Source organism: Malaclemys terrapin, chromosome 11 (assembly GCF_027887155.1).
Source record: "Malaclemys terrapin pileata isolate rMalTer1 chromosome 11, rMalTer1.hap1, whole genome shotgun sequence".
Taxonomy (NCBI): Eukaryota; Metazoa; Chordata; order Testudines; family Emydidae; genus Malaclemys; species Malaclemys terrapin.
In genome coordinates, this window is record NC_071515.1 from 59552941 (window position 1) to 59570598 (window position 17658).

General features: G+C 42.5%; 1 protein-coding gene across 1 annotated transcript in view; it reads left to right on the plus strand.

Moving 5' to 3' along the window:
* LRP1B (LDL receptor related protein 1B) overlaps positions 1 to 17658 on the plus strand; it is a 1255163-nt gene that overhangs the window by 1153784 nt on the left and 83721 nt on the right. The window contains exons 80-82 of the mRNA XM_054044441.1: positions 12035 to 12151; positions 15093 to 15266; positions 17486 to 17611. Of these exons, the coding sequence (XP_053900416.1) occupies positions 12035 to 12151; positions 15093 to 15266; positions 17486 to 17611 (417 nt within the window). The remainder of the gene's footprint in view (positions 1 to 12034; positions 12152 to 15092; positions 15267 to 17485; positions 17612 to 17658) is intronic.

The following is a 17658-nucleotide window of genomic DNA, read 5'->3' on the forward strand; positions in this document are numbered from 1 at the left end:
TATTCAAGGTGTGGGTATACCATGGATTTATATAGTGCCATTATGATATTTTCTGTCTTATTATCTATCCATTTCCTAATAGTTCCTAACATTATGTTAGCTTTTTTGACTGCTGCTGCACATTAAACTGATGTTTTCAGAGAACTATCCACAATTACTGCAAGATTTCTTTCTTGAGTGGCAACAGCTAATTTAGACCCCATAATTTTGTTTGGATAGTTGGGATTATGTTTTCCAATGTGCATTCATAGAATCACAGACCTCAGGAGGTCATCTAGTCCACCCCCTGCTCAAAGCAGGACCAATCCCCAACTAAATCATCCCAGCCAGGGCTTTGTCAAGCCTGACCTTAAAAACCTCTAAGGAAGGATATTCTACCATCTCCCTAAGTAACCCATTCCAGTACTTCACCACCCTCCTAGTGAAAAAGTTTTTCCTAATATCCAACCTAAACCTCCCCCACTGCAACTTGAGACCATTACTCCTTGTTCTGTCATCTGCTACCACTGAGAACAGTCTAAATCCATCCTCTTTGGAACCCCCTTTCGGGTAGTTGAAAGCAGCTATCAAATCCCCCCTCATTCTTCTCTTCTGCAGACTAAACAATCCCAGTTCCCTCAGCCTCTCCTCATAAGTCATGTGCTCCAGCCCCCTAATCATTTATGTTGTCATCTGCTGTACTCTTTCCAATTTTTCCACATCCTTCTTGTAGTGTGGGGCCCAAAACTGACACAGTACTCCAGATGAGGGCTCACCAATGTAGAATAGAGGGGAATGATCACGTCCCTCGATCTGCTGGCAATGCCCCTAGTTATACAGCCCAAAATACCATTAACCTTCTTGGCAACAAGGGCACACTGTTGACTCATGTCCAGCTTCTCATCCACTGTAACCCCTAGGTCCTTTTCTGCAGAACTGCTGCCTAGCCATTCGGTCCCTAGTCTGTAGCAGTGCTTGGGGATTCTTCCGTCCTAAGTGCAGGACTCTGCACTTGTTCTTGTTGAACCTCATCAGATTTCTTTTGGTCCAATCCTCTAATTTGTCTAGGTCCCTCTCTATCCTATCCCTACCCTCCAGCATATCTACCACTCCTCCCAGTTTAATGTCATCTGCAAACTTGCTGAGGGTGCAGTCCACGCCATCCTCCAGGTCACTAATGAAGATATTGAACAAAACCAGCCCCAGGACCGACCCTTGGGGCACTCCACTTGATACTGGCTGCCAACTAGACATGGAGCCATTGATCACTATCTGTTGAGCCCAATGATCTAGCCAGCTTTCTCTCCACCTTATAGTCCATTCATCCAGCCCATACTTCTTTAACTTGCTGGCAAGAATACTATGGGAGACCATATCAAAAGCTTTGCTAAAATCAAGGAATAACACGTCCACTGCTTTCCCCTCTTTGACAGAGCCAGTTATCACATCATAGAAGTCAATTACTTTGCCTTTATCAACACTGAATTTCATCTGCAGTTTTCTGAGATCCCTTTGTAACTCTTCCCAGTCACCTTTGGACTTAACTATTTTGAGTACTTGTATACTGCAAAATTGTCTGCAAATTTTGCCACCTCACTGTTCCCCCACTTTTGCAACCATTTATGAATATGTTGAACAGCACAGGTCCCAGTACAGATCCTGGGGGGATCCCACTATTTACCTCTCTCCATTGTAAAAACTGACCATTTATTCCTACAATTTCTTTCATATCCAGCTACTGATGCATGAGAGGACCTTCCCTCATATCCTGTAGTCCAGTTTGGCCAATGTACATGGCAGAAGGGCATTGCTGGCATATGACGGCATATATCACATTAGTAGATGTGCAGATGAATGAACCCCTGATGGTGTGGCCGATGTTGTTGGGTCCTCTGATGGTGTCGCTAGAGTAGATACGGGGACAGACTAGGCAACAGGGTTTGGTTCCTGGGTTCATGTTTCTGTGATGTGGGGTGTGTAGTTGCTGGTGAGTATTTGCTTCAGGTTGGGGGGCTGTCTGTAAGTGAGGACTGGCCTGTGAGAGTGAGGGATCATTTTCCAGGGTAGATTGTAGATAGTTGATGATATGCTGGAGAGGTTTTAGCTGAGGCCTGTACATGATGACCAGTGGTGTTCTGTTAATGTGATATATGCCATCATGTGCCAGCAATGCCCCTCTGCCATGTTCATTGGCCAAACCAGACAGTCTCTACGTAAAAGAATAAATGGACACAAATCAGACCTCAGGAATGGTAACATACAAAAGCCAGTAGGAGAACACTTCAATCTCCCTGGACATTCAATAACAGATTTAAAAGTAGCCATCCTTCAACAAAAAAACTTCACTCTGAGACTTCAAAGAGAAACTGCAGAGCTACAATTCATTTGCAAACTTAAGACCATTAATTTGGGCTTGAATAGGGACTGGGAGAGGTTGGCTCACTAAAAAAGCAATTTTCCTTCTCTTGGTATTGACACCTCTTCATCAATTATTGGGAGTGGACCATAGAATCATAGAATCATAGAATATCAGAGTTGGAAGGGACCTCAAGAGGTCATCTAGTCCAACCCCCTGCTCAAAGCAGGACCAATTCCCAGCTAAATCATCCCAGCCAGGGCTTTGTCAAGCCGGGCCTTAAAAACCTCCAAGGAAGGAGACTCCACCACCTCCCTAGGTAACGCATTCCAGTGTTTCACCACCCTCCTAGTGAAATAGTTTTTCCTGATATCCAACCTGGACCTCCCCCACTGCAACTTGAGACCATTGCTCCTTGTTCTGTCATCTGCCACCACTGAGAACAGCCGAGCTCCATCCTCTTTGGAACCCCCCTTCAGGTAGTTGAAGGCTGCTATCAAATCCCCCCTCATTCTTCTCTTCTGGAGACTAAACAATCCCAGTTCTCTCAGCCTCTCCTCATAAGTCATGTGCTCCAGACCCCTAATCATTTTTGTTGCCCTCCGCTGGACTCTTTCCAATTTTTCCACATCCTTCTTGTAGTGTGGGGACCAAAACTGGACACAGTATTCCAGATGAGGCCTCACCAATGTCGAATAAAGGGGAACGATCACGTTCCTCGATCTGCTGGCAATGCCCCTACTTATACAGCCCAAAATGCCGTTAGCCTTCTTGGCAACAAGAGCACACTGTTGACTCATATCCAGCTTCTCGTCCACTGTGACCCCTAGGTCCTTTTCAGCAGAACTGCTACCTAGCCATTCGGTCCCTAGTCTGTAGCAGTGCATGGGATTCTTCCGTCCTAAGTGCAGGACTCTGCACTTGTCCTTGTTGAACCTCATCAGGTTTTTTTCTGCCCAATCCTCTAATTTGTCTAGGTCCCTCTGTATCCGATCCCTACCCTCTAGTGTATCTACCACGCCTCCTAGTTTAGTGTCATCTGCAAACTTGCTGAGAGTGCAGTCCACACCATCCTCCAGATCATTAATAAAGATATTAAACAAAACCGGCCCCAGGACCGACCCTTGGGGCACTCCACTTGAAACCGGCTGCCAACTAGACATGGAGCCATTGATCACTACCCGTTGAGCCCGATGATCTAGCCAGCTTTCTATCCACCTTACAGTCCATTCATCCAGCCCATACTTCTTTAACTTGGTGGCAAGAATACTGTGGGAGACAGTATCAAAAGCTTTGCTAAAGTCAAGAAATAACACATCCACTGCTTTCCCCTCATCCACAGAGCCAGTTATCTCATCATAGAAGGCAATTAGGTTAGTCAGGCACGACTTCCCCTTCGTGAATCCATGCTGACTGTTCCTGATCACTTTCCTCTCCTCTAAATGTTTCATAATTGATTCCTTGAGGACCTGCTCCATGATTTTTCCAGGTACTGAGGTGAGGCTGACTGGCCTGTAGTTCCCCGGATCCTCCTTCTTCCCTTTTTTAAAGATGGGCACTACATTAGCCTTTTTCCAGTCATCTGGGACCTCCCCCGATCGCCATGAGTTTTCAAAAATAATGGCTAATGGCTCTGCAATCTCACCCGCCAACTCCTTTAGCACCCTCGGATGCAGCGCATCCGGCCCCATGGACTTGTGCACGTCCAGTTTTTCTAAATAGTCCCGAACCACTTCTTTCTCCACAGAGGGTTGGTCACCTTCTCCCCATGCTGTACTGCCCAGTGCAGCAATCTGGGAGCTGACCTTGTGCGTGAAGACAGAGGCAAAAAAATCATTGAGTACATTAGCTTTTTCCACATCCTCGGTCACTAGGTTGCCTCCCTCATTCAGTAAGGGGCCCACACTTTCCTTGATTTTCTTCTTGTTGCTAACATACCTGAAGAAACCCTTCTTGTTACTCTTAACATCTCTTGCTAACTGCAACTCCAAGTGTGATTTGGCCTTCCTGATTTCACTCCTGCACGCCTGAGCAATATTTTTATACTCCTCCCTGGTCATTTGTCCAATCTTCCACTCCTTATAAGCCTCTTTTTTGCGTTTAAGATCAGCAAGGATTTCACTGTTTAGCCAAGCTGGTCGCCTGCCATATTTACTATTCTTTCTACACATCGGGATGGTTTGTTCCTGCAACCTCAATAAGGATTCTTTAAAATACAGCCAGCTCTCCTGGACCCCTTTGCCCTTCATGTTATTCTCCCAGGGGATCCTGCCCATCTGTTTCCTGAGGGAGTCAAAGTCTGCTTTTCTGAAGTCCAGGGTCCGTATTCTGCTTCTCTCCTTTCTTCCTTGTGTCAGGATCCTGAACTCGACCATCTCATGGTCACTGCCTCCCAGGTTCCCATCCACTTTTGCTTCCCCTACTAGTTCTTCCCTGTTTGTGAGCAGCAGGTCAAGAAAAGCTTTGCCCCTAGTTGGTTCCTCCAGCACTTGCACCAGGAAATTGTCCCCTACACTTTCCAAAAATTTCCTGGATTGCCTGTGCACCGCTGTATTGCTCTCCCAGCAGATATCAGGGTGATTAAAGTCTCCCATGAGAACCAGGGCCTGTGATCTAGCAACTTCTGCTAGTTGCCAGAAGAAAGCCTCGTCCACCTCATCCCCCTGGTCTGGTGGTCTATAGCAGACTCCAACCACGACATCACCCTTGTTGCTCACACTTCTCAACTTTATCCAGAGACTCTCAGGTTTTTCTGCAGTATCATACCGGAGCTCTGAGCAGTCATACTCCTCTCTTACATACAACGCAACTCCCCCACCTTTTCTGCCCTGCCTGTCCTTCCTGAACAGTTTATATCCATCCATGACCGTACTCCAGTCATGTGAGTTATCCCACCAAGTCTCTGTTATTCCAATCACATCATAGTTCCCTGACTGTGCCAGGACTTCCAGTTCTCCCTGCTTGTTTCCCAGGCTTCTTGCATTTGTGTATAGGCACTTAAGATAACTCAACGATCGTCCCTCTTTCTCAGCATGAGACAGGAGTCCTCCCCTGTTGCGCTCTCCTGCTTGTGCTTCCTCCCAGGATCCCATTTCCCCACTTACCTCAGGGCTTTGGTCTCCTTCCCCCGGTGAACCTAGTTTAAAGCCCTCCTCACTAGGTTAGCCAGCCTGCTGGCGAAGATGCTCTTCCCTCTCTTCGTTAGGTGGAGCCCGTCTCTGCCTAGCACTCCTTCTTCTTGGAACACCATCCCATGGTCGAAGAATCCAAAGCCTTCTCTCCGACACCACCTGCGTAGCCATTCGTTGACTTCCACGATTCGACGGTCTCTACCCCGGCCTTTTCCTTGCACAGGGAGGATGGACGAGAACACCACTTGCGCCTCAAACTCCTTTATCCTTCTTCCCAGAGCCACGTAGTCTGCAGTGATCCGCTCAAGGTCATTCTTGGCAGTATCATTGGTGCCCACGTGGAGAAGCAGGAAGGGGTAGCGATCCGAGGGCTTGATGAGTCTCGGCAGTCTCTCCGTCACATCGTGTATCCTAGCTCCTGGCAAGCAGCAGACCTCTCGGTTTTCCCGGTCAGGGCGGCAGATAGATGACTCAGTCCCCCTGAGGAGGGAGTCCCCGACCACCACCACCCTCCTCCTCCTCTTGGGAGTGGTGGTCGTGGAACCCCCATCCCTAGGACAGTGCATCTTTTGCCTTCCAATCGGTGGAGTCTCCTTCTGCTCCCTTCCCTCAGATGGGCCATCTAGTCCACTCTCCGCATTAGCACCTGTAGAGAGAACATGGAAACGATTGCTCACCTGTATCTCCATTGCTGGTGCATGGACGCTCCTCTTTCTTCTTCTGGAGGTCACATGCTGCCAAACCTCCTCACAATCCTTCTGTCCCTGCTGCGCCTGCTCTGAATCTTCAGAACATTGTGGCCGTAGAAGCATCTCCTGACGTCTGTCCAGGAAATCTTCATTTTCCCTTATGCAACGCAGAGTTGATACTTGTTTCTCCAGCCCTCGAACCTTCTCCTCCAATATGGAGACCAGCTTGCACTTTGTGCAGACAAAGTCGCTTCTGTCCTGCGGAAGAAAGACAAACATGGCACAACCTGTGCAGGTTACAACAGCTGATCGCTCACCTTCCATATCTCCGTCCTCTTAAGAACTTCCTCAACTGTTGCAGGAACTACTTGGAGAAACCTGCAGATGAAAGCCTCAGTGCGCTCTCCCTAGGCGAACTCCCAGGCAAACTCCCGCTGTTAGACCACATCCACCCTGACTGAATTGGCCTTGTCAACACTGGTTCTGCACTTGTAAGGTAACTCCCTTCTCTTCATGTGTCACTATATCTATTCCGGTATCTGTAATTTTCACTCCATGCATCTGAAGTGGGTTTTTTTACCCACAGAAGTTTATGCCCAAATAAATCTGTTAGGCTTGGTCTACACTACCCCCCCTAATTCGAACTAAGGTACGCAACTTCAGCTACGTGAATAACGTAGCTGAAGTCGAAGTACCTTAGTTCGAACTTACCTTGGTCCACACGCGGCAGGCAGGCTCCCCCGTCGACTCCGCGGTACTCCTCTCGCCGAGCTGGAGTACCGCAGTCGACGGCAAGCACTTCCGGGTTCGACTTATCGCGTCCAGACTAGACGCGATAAGTCGAACCCAGAACTTCGATTTCCAGCCGTCGAACTAGCTGGTAAGTGTAGCCAAGGCCTTAGTCTTTAAGTTACTACCAGACTCCTCATTGTTTTAGCACCTTGATCGTCCAGTAGCCCAAATAACTGTTTTGCAGGCTTCTTATCTCTGATGTACTTAAAATAAAATTGCTGTTAGTTTTTGTGCTGTTAGCTAGTTGCTCTTCAAATTCTTTCTTGGCCTGCCTTCTTACACTTTTACACTTGACTTACCAGAGTTTATGTTCCTTTCTATTTTCCTCACTAGGATTTGATTTCCGATTATTAAAGGATGTCTCTTTGCCTGTAACAGACTCTTTAACTCTGCTTTTTAGTCATGTTGGCATTTTTTTTGTTCTTTTACTGATTTTTTTTAAATTTGGGGTATTCATTTAGTTTGAACTTCTATTATTGTTTTTTTAAAAGGTCTCTATATATTTTGCAGGTATTTTACCCTTGTGACTGTTCCTTTTAATTTCTGTTTAACTAGCTTCCTCATTTTTGAAGTTAAATGCTACTGCAGTGGGTTTTTTTGGCAATTTCCTCCCAGAAGGATGTTATATTTAATTACATTATTGTCACTATTACCAAGCAGATCAGTTATATTCACCTCTCGGACAAAACCCTGTGCTCCACTTAGGACTAAATCAAGACAGGTTACTCGAAGAAGCAGTCATTTATTGTGTCTAGAAATTTTGTGTCTGCATCCCTTTCTGAGATGACATATAACCAGTCAATATAAGGATCGTTGAAATCCCTCATAACTGTTGTGTTTACTGCCTTTGTAGCTTTTCTAATCTCCCTGAGCATTTCACAATCACCATCACCCTCCTGGTCAGGTGATCAGCAGTATATTAGTACTGCTATACTCTTTATTGTTCAAATATGGAATTTCTATCCATAGAGATTCTATAGTACAGTTTGATTCATTTAAGATTTTTACTTTATTTGACTCTATTTTCTTTCACATTTAGTGCCACTCCCCCATCAGCATGACCTAATGTCATTCCTATGTATTTAGTACCCTGGTATTACCAGGCCCCATTGATTATCCTCATTCTACCAACTTTGGGTGGTGCCTTTAATATCAATATCCCTATTTAATGCCAAGCAATCTAGTTCACCCATCTTAGTATTTAGACTTATAGCATTTGTATATAAGCACTTGTACATTTTGTCAATATTCAGTTGCTTACCTTCATGTGTTGTATTTAAATGGGAGTCATTTATGTTTGCTCCTTACTAGCTCCCACCTGTACTTTACCAACTTCTTTCCTATACTCTTTACTAGGATATAGAGTTCTCCTTTCATAAATTCATTCATAAGGGATGACTCGGCCTGAACGGTGTACTTTTCCACACCTGTCGCCTTTTTTGAGCCCTTAGTTTAAAAAATTCTCTACAAACTTTTGAATGTCACATGCCAGCAGTCTGGTTCTATTTTGGTTTAGATAGAGCCCATTCTTCCTGTATAGAGTCGTACTTTCCCCAAAGGTTCCACAGTTCCTAATAAACCCTAAAAGCCTCCTCTGTACACCATTGTCTCATCCATGCATTGAGACACTGCACTTCTGCCTGTCTTTATGGCCCTGCATGTGGAACTGGAAGCATTTCAGAGAATACTACCAGGAAGGTTCTGGACTTCAATCTCTTATCTAGTAGCCTACATTTGGACCTGTCTCCTACTTTTCCTATGTTATTTGTTCCACAAACCCAATTCTTCCCCTGTACTGCACATAAGTCTGTCTAAATATTTGATGAGATCTGCAACCTTCGTACCTGGCAGACAATTTATCATGCAGTTCTCCTGGTCATCACAAACCCAATTATCTATATTTCTAATAAACAAATACCCCATCTTCCTAATAACTGGGTTCCCTCCCTAGGAGAGGTATCCTCAGTGCAAGAGGGTACCATGATATCATTAAGAAGGAAGGAATCTATGGGATTGCTTCCCTCCACTCCAGCTTTATGTTTCCTTCCCTGTGACTTTCATCCTCCTCAACACACTGATGCATCAGAGTTGGGGTGGGATCGCTCTATTGTGTCCCTGAAAGTCTCCTCTAAGTACCTATCTCTGTCCCTTAGCTCCTCCAGTTCAGCTACTCTGGCCTCGAACCCATTCTGTGTCTGATGAGTTGCTTGCGCTGCATACTCACAAATACCACCTACATACAAGGTAGATAATTGTACATGCTGCATTCAGTGCAATAAATTGGATAGCCCCAACTCTGCTGCTGGACTTCTGTGTGTATTATTCTTATTCTTGAAGGTGTTTTGGCGCGGGGGGGGGGGGTAGGCGTGAGGAGAAGGGAGTTATTGACCTAAGTTTAGCGTCTGTTTGTTAGCTGTATCTGCCTCTTCCCCTTGCTAAACTCTCTCATAAAACTCCCCTGTTTGTTGCTCCTGTTCTCCCTGAGCTAGCCCTCCCATTTATCAAGGGATCATAAGGGGGTTAGGGATCAAAAGATAGCAGGCTGGAGCCTCATTAGTAAGCTCTCAGCCTAGCCTAGCAGACCACTTGGCTTGGCACTCAGTCCCTAAAAAAAGCCACAAAACAATCTTCAAGCAAGCAAGCACACAGCAAGCAAGCAAGCACACAGCAAATCTATCTATAAATCAAATCTAAAAAAATGTATATGTAGCCTTACAATCTATTATAGTTTACACTGTTTGCAGAAACAATCTGTTCCACCTTATGTTTAGTTAAGAAACTCTCAGTACCTTTCCCAGACCTGAAGAAGAGCTCTGTGTAGCTCGAAAGCTTGCCTCTTTCACCAACAGAAGTTGGCAGTAAAAGATATTATCTTACCCACCTCAGTCTATCTGTAGTTAGTTTGGTGAATACTGTGCTAAACTTTAAAATCCATTTATTTTAATAAACATACAAAAAAGAGAGATGTTAAAAAGAAATGACAACTTAATGTATTGTTCTCCAAGTATTTAACAGAAGAACTATAAGCTTAACAAGAAAAGTAACAATTAAGATCATTTGAGTTATGCAGTGTTAAGGCTACAGACAGAAAGCTCAAAATAGAAAATGCCAATATATAGAATGAAATGAACATAATTAAATAACAAAATACACTTCTATTCCTCCCTTCAGGGCCAGCTCCAGGCACCAGCGCAGCAAGCACATGCTTGGGGTGGCCAATGGAGAGGGGCTGTCTCTTTGGCAGCAATTCGGTGGCGGGTCCCTCTCACCCTCTCGGAGGGAAGGACCTGCCACCGAAGAACAAGGCGGCAGCGATAGAACTGCCGCTGATCGTGGCTTTTTTTTTTTTCCTTTTGTTTTTTGCCCCTTGGGATGGCAAAAACACTGGAGCCGGCCCTGCATCCCTTAGTTTGTTCAAGCCCCTCTCCTCCCTCATTTCTCCATGTTTAGACTGAAACAAGAATAATAATTGTTACTGTTAATCTATTATAAATCATCTTTATATCATTGTCTATTTATGCTATATTTTACAAATCTAAAACAGACTATATTCCTTGATTTGGATATTAAAACCGAACAACTCATGGCATAGCAAATTTCAGCTAAGGGAGGTTATGAGGAGAATGCTCCACAAGAATTTGAGTATCAAGCTGCCACAATCAGGGCTGGCTCTGGCTTTTTGGCCGCCCCAAGCGCTGCTCCAGTTGCCTGGGAGCGAAGGACGCCGGCTGCCCTGCCGGGCTTGCTGCAGGGCACTCCCATCCTCCGTGCCACCGCCCCCTACAGGGCAGCCGGAGCGGAACAAAACAAAAAAAGAAGCGGCCGTGCCGCCCTAGGATTGGGCTCTGGCCACAATAAGATTTTCATATTTCCCCAAATTTAGAGAAGATTTTATATTTTTTGCTGAAACATTTGTATAAAACACTTCTCAAGGCTTGAATGATCTCTTCCTTTAATTACTGCAACCTTCTCATTTCCTGACTCCTTGTTTTTTACTCCAGTATCAAAACGCTGTCTTTAAAGTTTTCTTTCTCTCCCCAGTGCTCCAACCATATCGCCTTCCCTCTCATCACAAAGACTTTTACTCAGAATTTGTGACATGAATGGTTAGTTTTCACCATATGGAATTTTGCAAGTAGTAATAGTACAAAACTGATCTGAACAATGCAGGTGCTGTTTTATTTCTGGCCTGACCACAAACAGGACTGCAAAAGATCCTCTTTTCATAATATTTACTTCTAGCTATATTAGGTTTAGAAATTTTTCAGATAAGCATTTAACCAGACTTTGGAATCCTTAAAGGCTCAGGAAAGTGAAAATTAACAAGTGAAGCTTCTTGCTTTTTATTGCAAAATATTAGTCCATTCTTCCATAGCTTACTGATAAAAAATAAAATTCCCTGGGTTGTGCATTTTTTTTAAAAATATATTTTTATATATTTTCAACATATTTAGTTTTTTACTATTTCTGTTTTCTCAGCATGCTAAAAATAGGCCTTTCTGTTCCTATGGATTCTATATTTCTTCTCAAACTCACACCTGCATGGAGCTCTACTGAAGTCAGTCGGGCTCCATGCAGTCACAGGATCAGGGCCTATGTGTAAAGGATATAAAAGGGATGTGGTACACTGCTACCTCGATATAACACGACCGGATATAACATGGTAAAGCAGCGCTCCAGGGGGGCAGGGCTGGGCACTCCGGTGGATCAAAGCAAGTTCAATATAACGCGGTTTCACCTATAATGCAGTAAGATTTTTTGACTCCCGAGGACAGCATTATATCGAGGTAGAGGGGTATATTTCCACCTGACTGGAGTTGGGTGTTGAAAAGGAAATAACCAGTGGGAAGGAAATTAAAGAAATTAAAAGGAATTGGTTCACTCAACCTGAATTTAAGGATTGAGCAGAAACCGTACTTGTCTGTTCTTTTCAGATTCCTACATTGCACTCATCTACGTAGTATTACAATGCCTTCTAGGAAATGAGGGACAGGGAAGCCTATATTCTACAAAAAGCTATGGTATATTTTATACTGTTATATTTTTATACTTCATTGTAAATGTAAGCTCTCTCTTTTTTTTGGCAGGTCTTGTGGTTGATCAATTCAGTCAGCGTTTGTTCTGGGCTGACTTTGAATTATCTGTTATTGGCAGTGTTCTTTTTGATGGCTCTGATTCAGTAGTATCTGTGAGCAGTAAACAAGGTATGCAGCGTTTTTCTATAACACATACTTTGAAAGAACTGTTAATTCAAAAGAAATTATCTCAATTTCCGTATTATTGGTTGTATTTCCAACCAATAATACTGTGCTACCAATACAGTGAATATTAGTTCTGTTGCATTAGAGATTATTGTAGTGCCGTGAATTTGTAAGGCTCCAATCCCAGCATTGACTAAGTGCAGGGACACCTTGTTTGACTTTATGGGAGCTCCATATGGCCACAGGTGTGGGTCTGCATCCAGACTACTGCACCCTACATGTGTAATTCACAGTATGCTGAATAAGTCAAGCTAGAGCTTTCAGGTGTTTGCATTCTATTGCATAGAAATCTTATGAAGAGTAATTGTAGGCCATTTAGCCTGACATCAGTCCCAGGCAAAATAATGGAAAAGCTGATGTGGAAATCAGACAATAAAAAATTAAAGCATGGGAATATAATTAATGTTAAGCAACAGAAAATAGGCCTTGTCAAACAAATTTTATTTCATTTTTATGAGATTACAATTGTTAATAAATGTAACTGCATATATGTAATATATCTTTACATTCTGATAAAAAAACTATCATCACACAACATCAATAAAGCACGTGTTCAATGGATTAAGAACTGACTGACAGAGCTCAAAAAGTAGTTTTCAGTGGTAAATCATCATTGGATCCGTGTGTTTCTAGTGGGGTTCCACAAGGATCATCGGTTCTAGGTCCCACACTATTTAACATTTATATCAATGATATGGAAGTGAATGAAGTTTGCAGATGACACAAAGATTGGCAGAGTTGTAAATAATGATATGGAAGTCATACCAAGTGAGCCAGATGCTTCTGTATGATGGGCCCATTCAAACAAAATATGTTTTAATATAACCAACTGTAAGGTCAAGGTCTAGGAGCAAAGAATGCTGACCATACCTCAAGAATGGGGTCTGTGCCCTGGAAGGCAGTGATTCTGAAAATAATTTAAGGGTCATAGTGGAAAGACAACTCAATGTGAGCTCCCAATGTAATGTTGTGGCACAAAGGGCTAATCTGTGGCTGCATCAACAGGGGAGTAGTGAGTTCGAATAGGGACATGATTTTTCTTCTGTATACAGCTTTGGTGAGACCAGCACTGGATGGCTATATCCAGTTCTAGTGTCCACATTTGAAAAAGAATGTTGAAAAATTACAGAGGGTGCAGAAAGTTACCTAAAAAGTTATTCGGGGGCTGGGAAAAAAAGGCCTTACGCTGAGAGACTTAAGAAGCTCAGTCTGTTTAACTTATCAAAAAGAAGATCAAGCTGTGACTTGATTAGGGAGTATAAGTAATTTCACGAGGACAAAATGCCAAGTACTAACGACAATGCTTAATTTGTGCCAGGGCTTGCCAAGGCTAAACCCCGGTACCTCTAGCCTTGGCAGCTTATAGCTCCGGCACCTCTGACGCTTATTGCATCAGTTATGATTGTTAAAAAATTGCTTGATTCCTGGCACCTCTTTCTTTACAAATTAAGCACTAACTAAAAAAGGCTCTTCAGTGGAGAAAGGCATAGCAGGAACCAATGGCTGGAAGCCAAACAAATTCAAATTAAAACAAAGTCACAAATTTTTAACAATGATTATGTTTAACCATTGGAACCAACTACCAGGGGAAATGGTGGATTCTATATGGTGATGAGTCACTCCTGTGCTAGGCTCCAGCCAATCCACAAGCCAGGAATTGGTCATGTGACTCCCAAACCAGGTATGTAAGTCCCATAAATCCCAAGCTAAATCTGCTTAACGTAATTCCAGGACTTGGAACTCTATCCTGCCTGACAATAGTAACAGATTTCCCAGGCCTTAGTCTGCTCCAGCCTTGCCCTAGGCCTGTTCCTAATCCTGTCCTGCTCTCACCACCGCCCTGCTCTTCTTCCTGCTCCACCCTTGCTCCAACCCCACCCAAACTCCTAATTCCAGCTCCGACCACTAGCCTGATCATCTCCATCCAAATTTCTGACAGACTCTGTATCTCTTGAGGTCTTCAAAACAGGACAGGATGCCTTTCTAGAAAATATTCTTTATTCAAACACACATAACTGGGCACATTGCAGGGACAAGTGGGTGAAATTCTATGGCCTGTATTATATAGGAGGTCAGGCTACATCATCTAATGGTGCTTTCTAGCCTTGAAATGTATGAATCTGTAGTTAAACTTTGAGATTTTGACATCTCAAGTTGTATCAATTTACTGCAGCGACAGATTAAATTAAAGATAGTATAAATAAATAAAAGGGAATATATCTGACAAGAAAATGTTAAAACAATAGAAAAGACTACTGGAGAAATTCTTTATCAGATTAGTTTTACCCTTGTACAGCCACCATCAAGCATACATATTTTTAATTTCACCTATTTCTGTAAGGTACTGTTATAGTATTTCAGATATGTATGACTGCATTATCCAGAACTGTAGATCTTCTGAGAATTTTCATGACTAGACTGGTCTAACTCACATTTGGGGGGGAAAAAACGTTTTTTACCAAACTACAAAATACAGTTTCCATATAATATGACTTAGCAAGTTTTTTCCTATTTAAAAGTTAAGTGGTTCTTGTCCATGTTACCAGGACTGTTTGTATATTAGGCTTGGCCTTCACTTAAAACTTATACCAGCATAGCTATTTGGGTCAGGGGAATGAAAATACCACCAACCATCCACCCCAGAGCTATACCAAGAAAACCCCCAGTGTAGATGCAGCTATGCAAACAGAAGAGTGCTTTAGTCAGCATAGCTTACACTGGTACATCTGTCAGCATAAGCTGTGTCAGCATAAGCTCTGTAGTTTAGACATAGCCTTAGTAATAGAACCTTCTAGATTTCAACTAGAATGATTTAACCTGTTAATACTAAAATGAAGAATATCAGTATTTTAATATGACTTTTTTCCTCCTTTCTTTCTTTAAGGGTTGCTGCATCCACATAGAATTGACATTTTTGAAGATTACATCTATGGAGCAGGACCTAAAACTGGTGCATTTAGAGTACAAAAATTTGGCTCTGGTTCTGTAGAATATCTGAATTTGGATGTTGATAAAACAAAAAGTGCCTTGATTTTTCATCGCTACAAACAAATAGATTGTGAGTAAACTTATTAGTTTAAAATAGATATTTAGAAAAATAAGTTAATTCAAAACTTGTAAATGTATAGTACTGAAGCTGAACATACAAAAGAATTTGTATGATAGAATTTGTAAGATTTGTTCATATTCCCATTTGTAAAGCGTAACTGGGATATTTTCATGTAACAACAAAAATTGTATATTATTCAATTCATAAAACCACTGCACTCAGCTTGACTAAAGATGCAGCATAAAAAATCAACAGAACACTGGCCAAAAAATATTTCCAGTCACAATCAATTGGCTTTTTCATAATACTGATGCTTCTGGTGATGAAAATGTAATTTAAAAAATTATACAATGTAATTAAAGTTATTTTAACTTCTTTATTACCAAAATTATGAATTCCCACTGTAACATGCCAAAATATTTTACATTTATATGCGCCTTTCTGCCCTGAAAACTTTGCAAAAGATATCATTCTGGAAAACAGTTTAGTTACCGCTGCAGAGGAAAGCAACAATTTGCATTAAGCACTGAAAAAGGTTATCCAGGGAGGTTGTGGAGTCCCTGTCATTGGAGGTTTTTAAGGACAGGTTAGACAAACATCTGTTAGGGTGGTCTAGGTATACTTAATCATGCTACAGCATAGGTGGATAGACTAGGTCACCTTTGAGGATTCTTTCAGCCCTACATTTCTATGATTGTATAACTTAACATTGTAACTTTTCAGAAAGCAAAAAGAATACTGTATCAAAATGAAATTGCACAAGAAAATTTTAGGTAGGCTGAAAATAATTTCCCAAATTGGTACAGATGATGGGCTTAAACCATAACAGCAAATCCAAGCCCCTAAGTCAGTACATTTCAGGGAACTCCAGAGCCCAACTCTGTAACTTTAGTCTATCTCTAATTTCCAATAACAGAATTAAAATCAACCTGCAACCCAAGCTCAGGGAAAGTTGACTTTTGATTTCTGGTGCAAATTTTGAGACAAGGATCCATTTCTACTGTTTTTGTTTTTCAGCTGTTTCTATAAGCTCAACCCTGTCATCACCAAAACTCGTTTAAACATTCAATCTTTACTGCTAGTACCTGTTTCCATTTTGAACACTTTTCATCCTAAAGGATATTCATGTACATACTATATACAGTTCTTTACCCATCGCTGACATAAAAACCTGAGCTTTTTAACAATGGCCCAAATAGAAACACACTAGCTCAATATAGGATAATAAATGGATAATATGGTAGTCAACTCAAACTTCAAGAGAAAATGGATTTTCACCAGAATACTTATATGAACATCCTGCTCCTACAAAAACAGAGCTGGATGTTGAGAACTGCAACTCTTGGCACTTTAGTACTTCGGGGAGTGAAGGAGGATTACTCACCTGCACTGATGGTGCTAGAAGCACCATGAAAATCTTCCTAAACAGCTTCCTGCAACTAAGTTACCCCTCCCTTGAGCTGCCTGTGCAGTCTTAAGCTACAAGGGGAAGAGGTTCAATAAGGACTCACTTCCATGTAGACAGCTTGCATATGGTGCCCACTCTCATAACAGAGCACACCAGGAGCAGTCTGGAGTTTGCCTGAGGTAGTGTCCCAAATATTCTAACTCAGCATCTGTTCTCCCCTCTCCTCCATCCTCTGCCCCTCCCGCCCCACCCAAGAAACAGCAGTAGCCAGGGGGTGGACTAAAAGAGACTGGAGTCATGAAGGATTGGGGGTACTGAGGAATTGGATAGGGAAAGATATGTGGTGGTATTGGGAGGAAAAATAAAAGGGGATCTCAACATACAAACTTGCTTAGAACTGCCTAGAGCCACCCTTTTTATTTAAGTTTATGTAGGGGAAAACCACAAAAAATTATTGCACTGGCCTCCCAGGTTCCTAAGACTCACCCTGGCAAAAGGTTCCATAAAGACTGTTAATGATCAGAAGCAATGAGGGCACCAGTTTTGCATTTCATTCTAAAGCCAGCACTTCCAAGCACATGTCACATAAAAACATGCTGGGATATTGGTTCAATATTAATTCTGTGGGACAATGTACTGAATTTCCAACACTACTTCCTACAGCAGCTACATTTCAATGGGGATTTCACAGAGTGTAAATTAGAGTCTAATTTTGCATACATGGTTCTTCATTAGTTCTGTTCCCGGAAACAATGTAACTGCAAAATTTTAACATGTTTTTTTTTTGTTTTTTGTTTTTTTTTTACCCACCCTTAAACAGCACCTAATCCTTGCTTGGACTTGACATGCGAGTTTCTCTGTTTACTCAACCCTTCTGGTGCAGCTTGTGCATGTCCAGAAGGGAAATCTTTGATCAATGGAACATGCAGTGATCTGAGCCTTTCAGGTGGGTATTAGACATTGGATAACAGATTGAACACACGAAATAAGAAT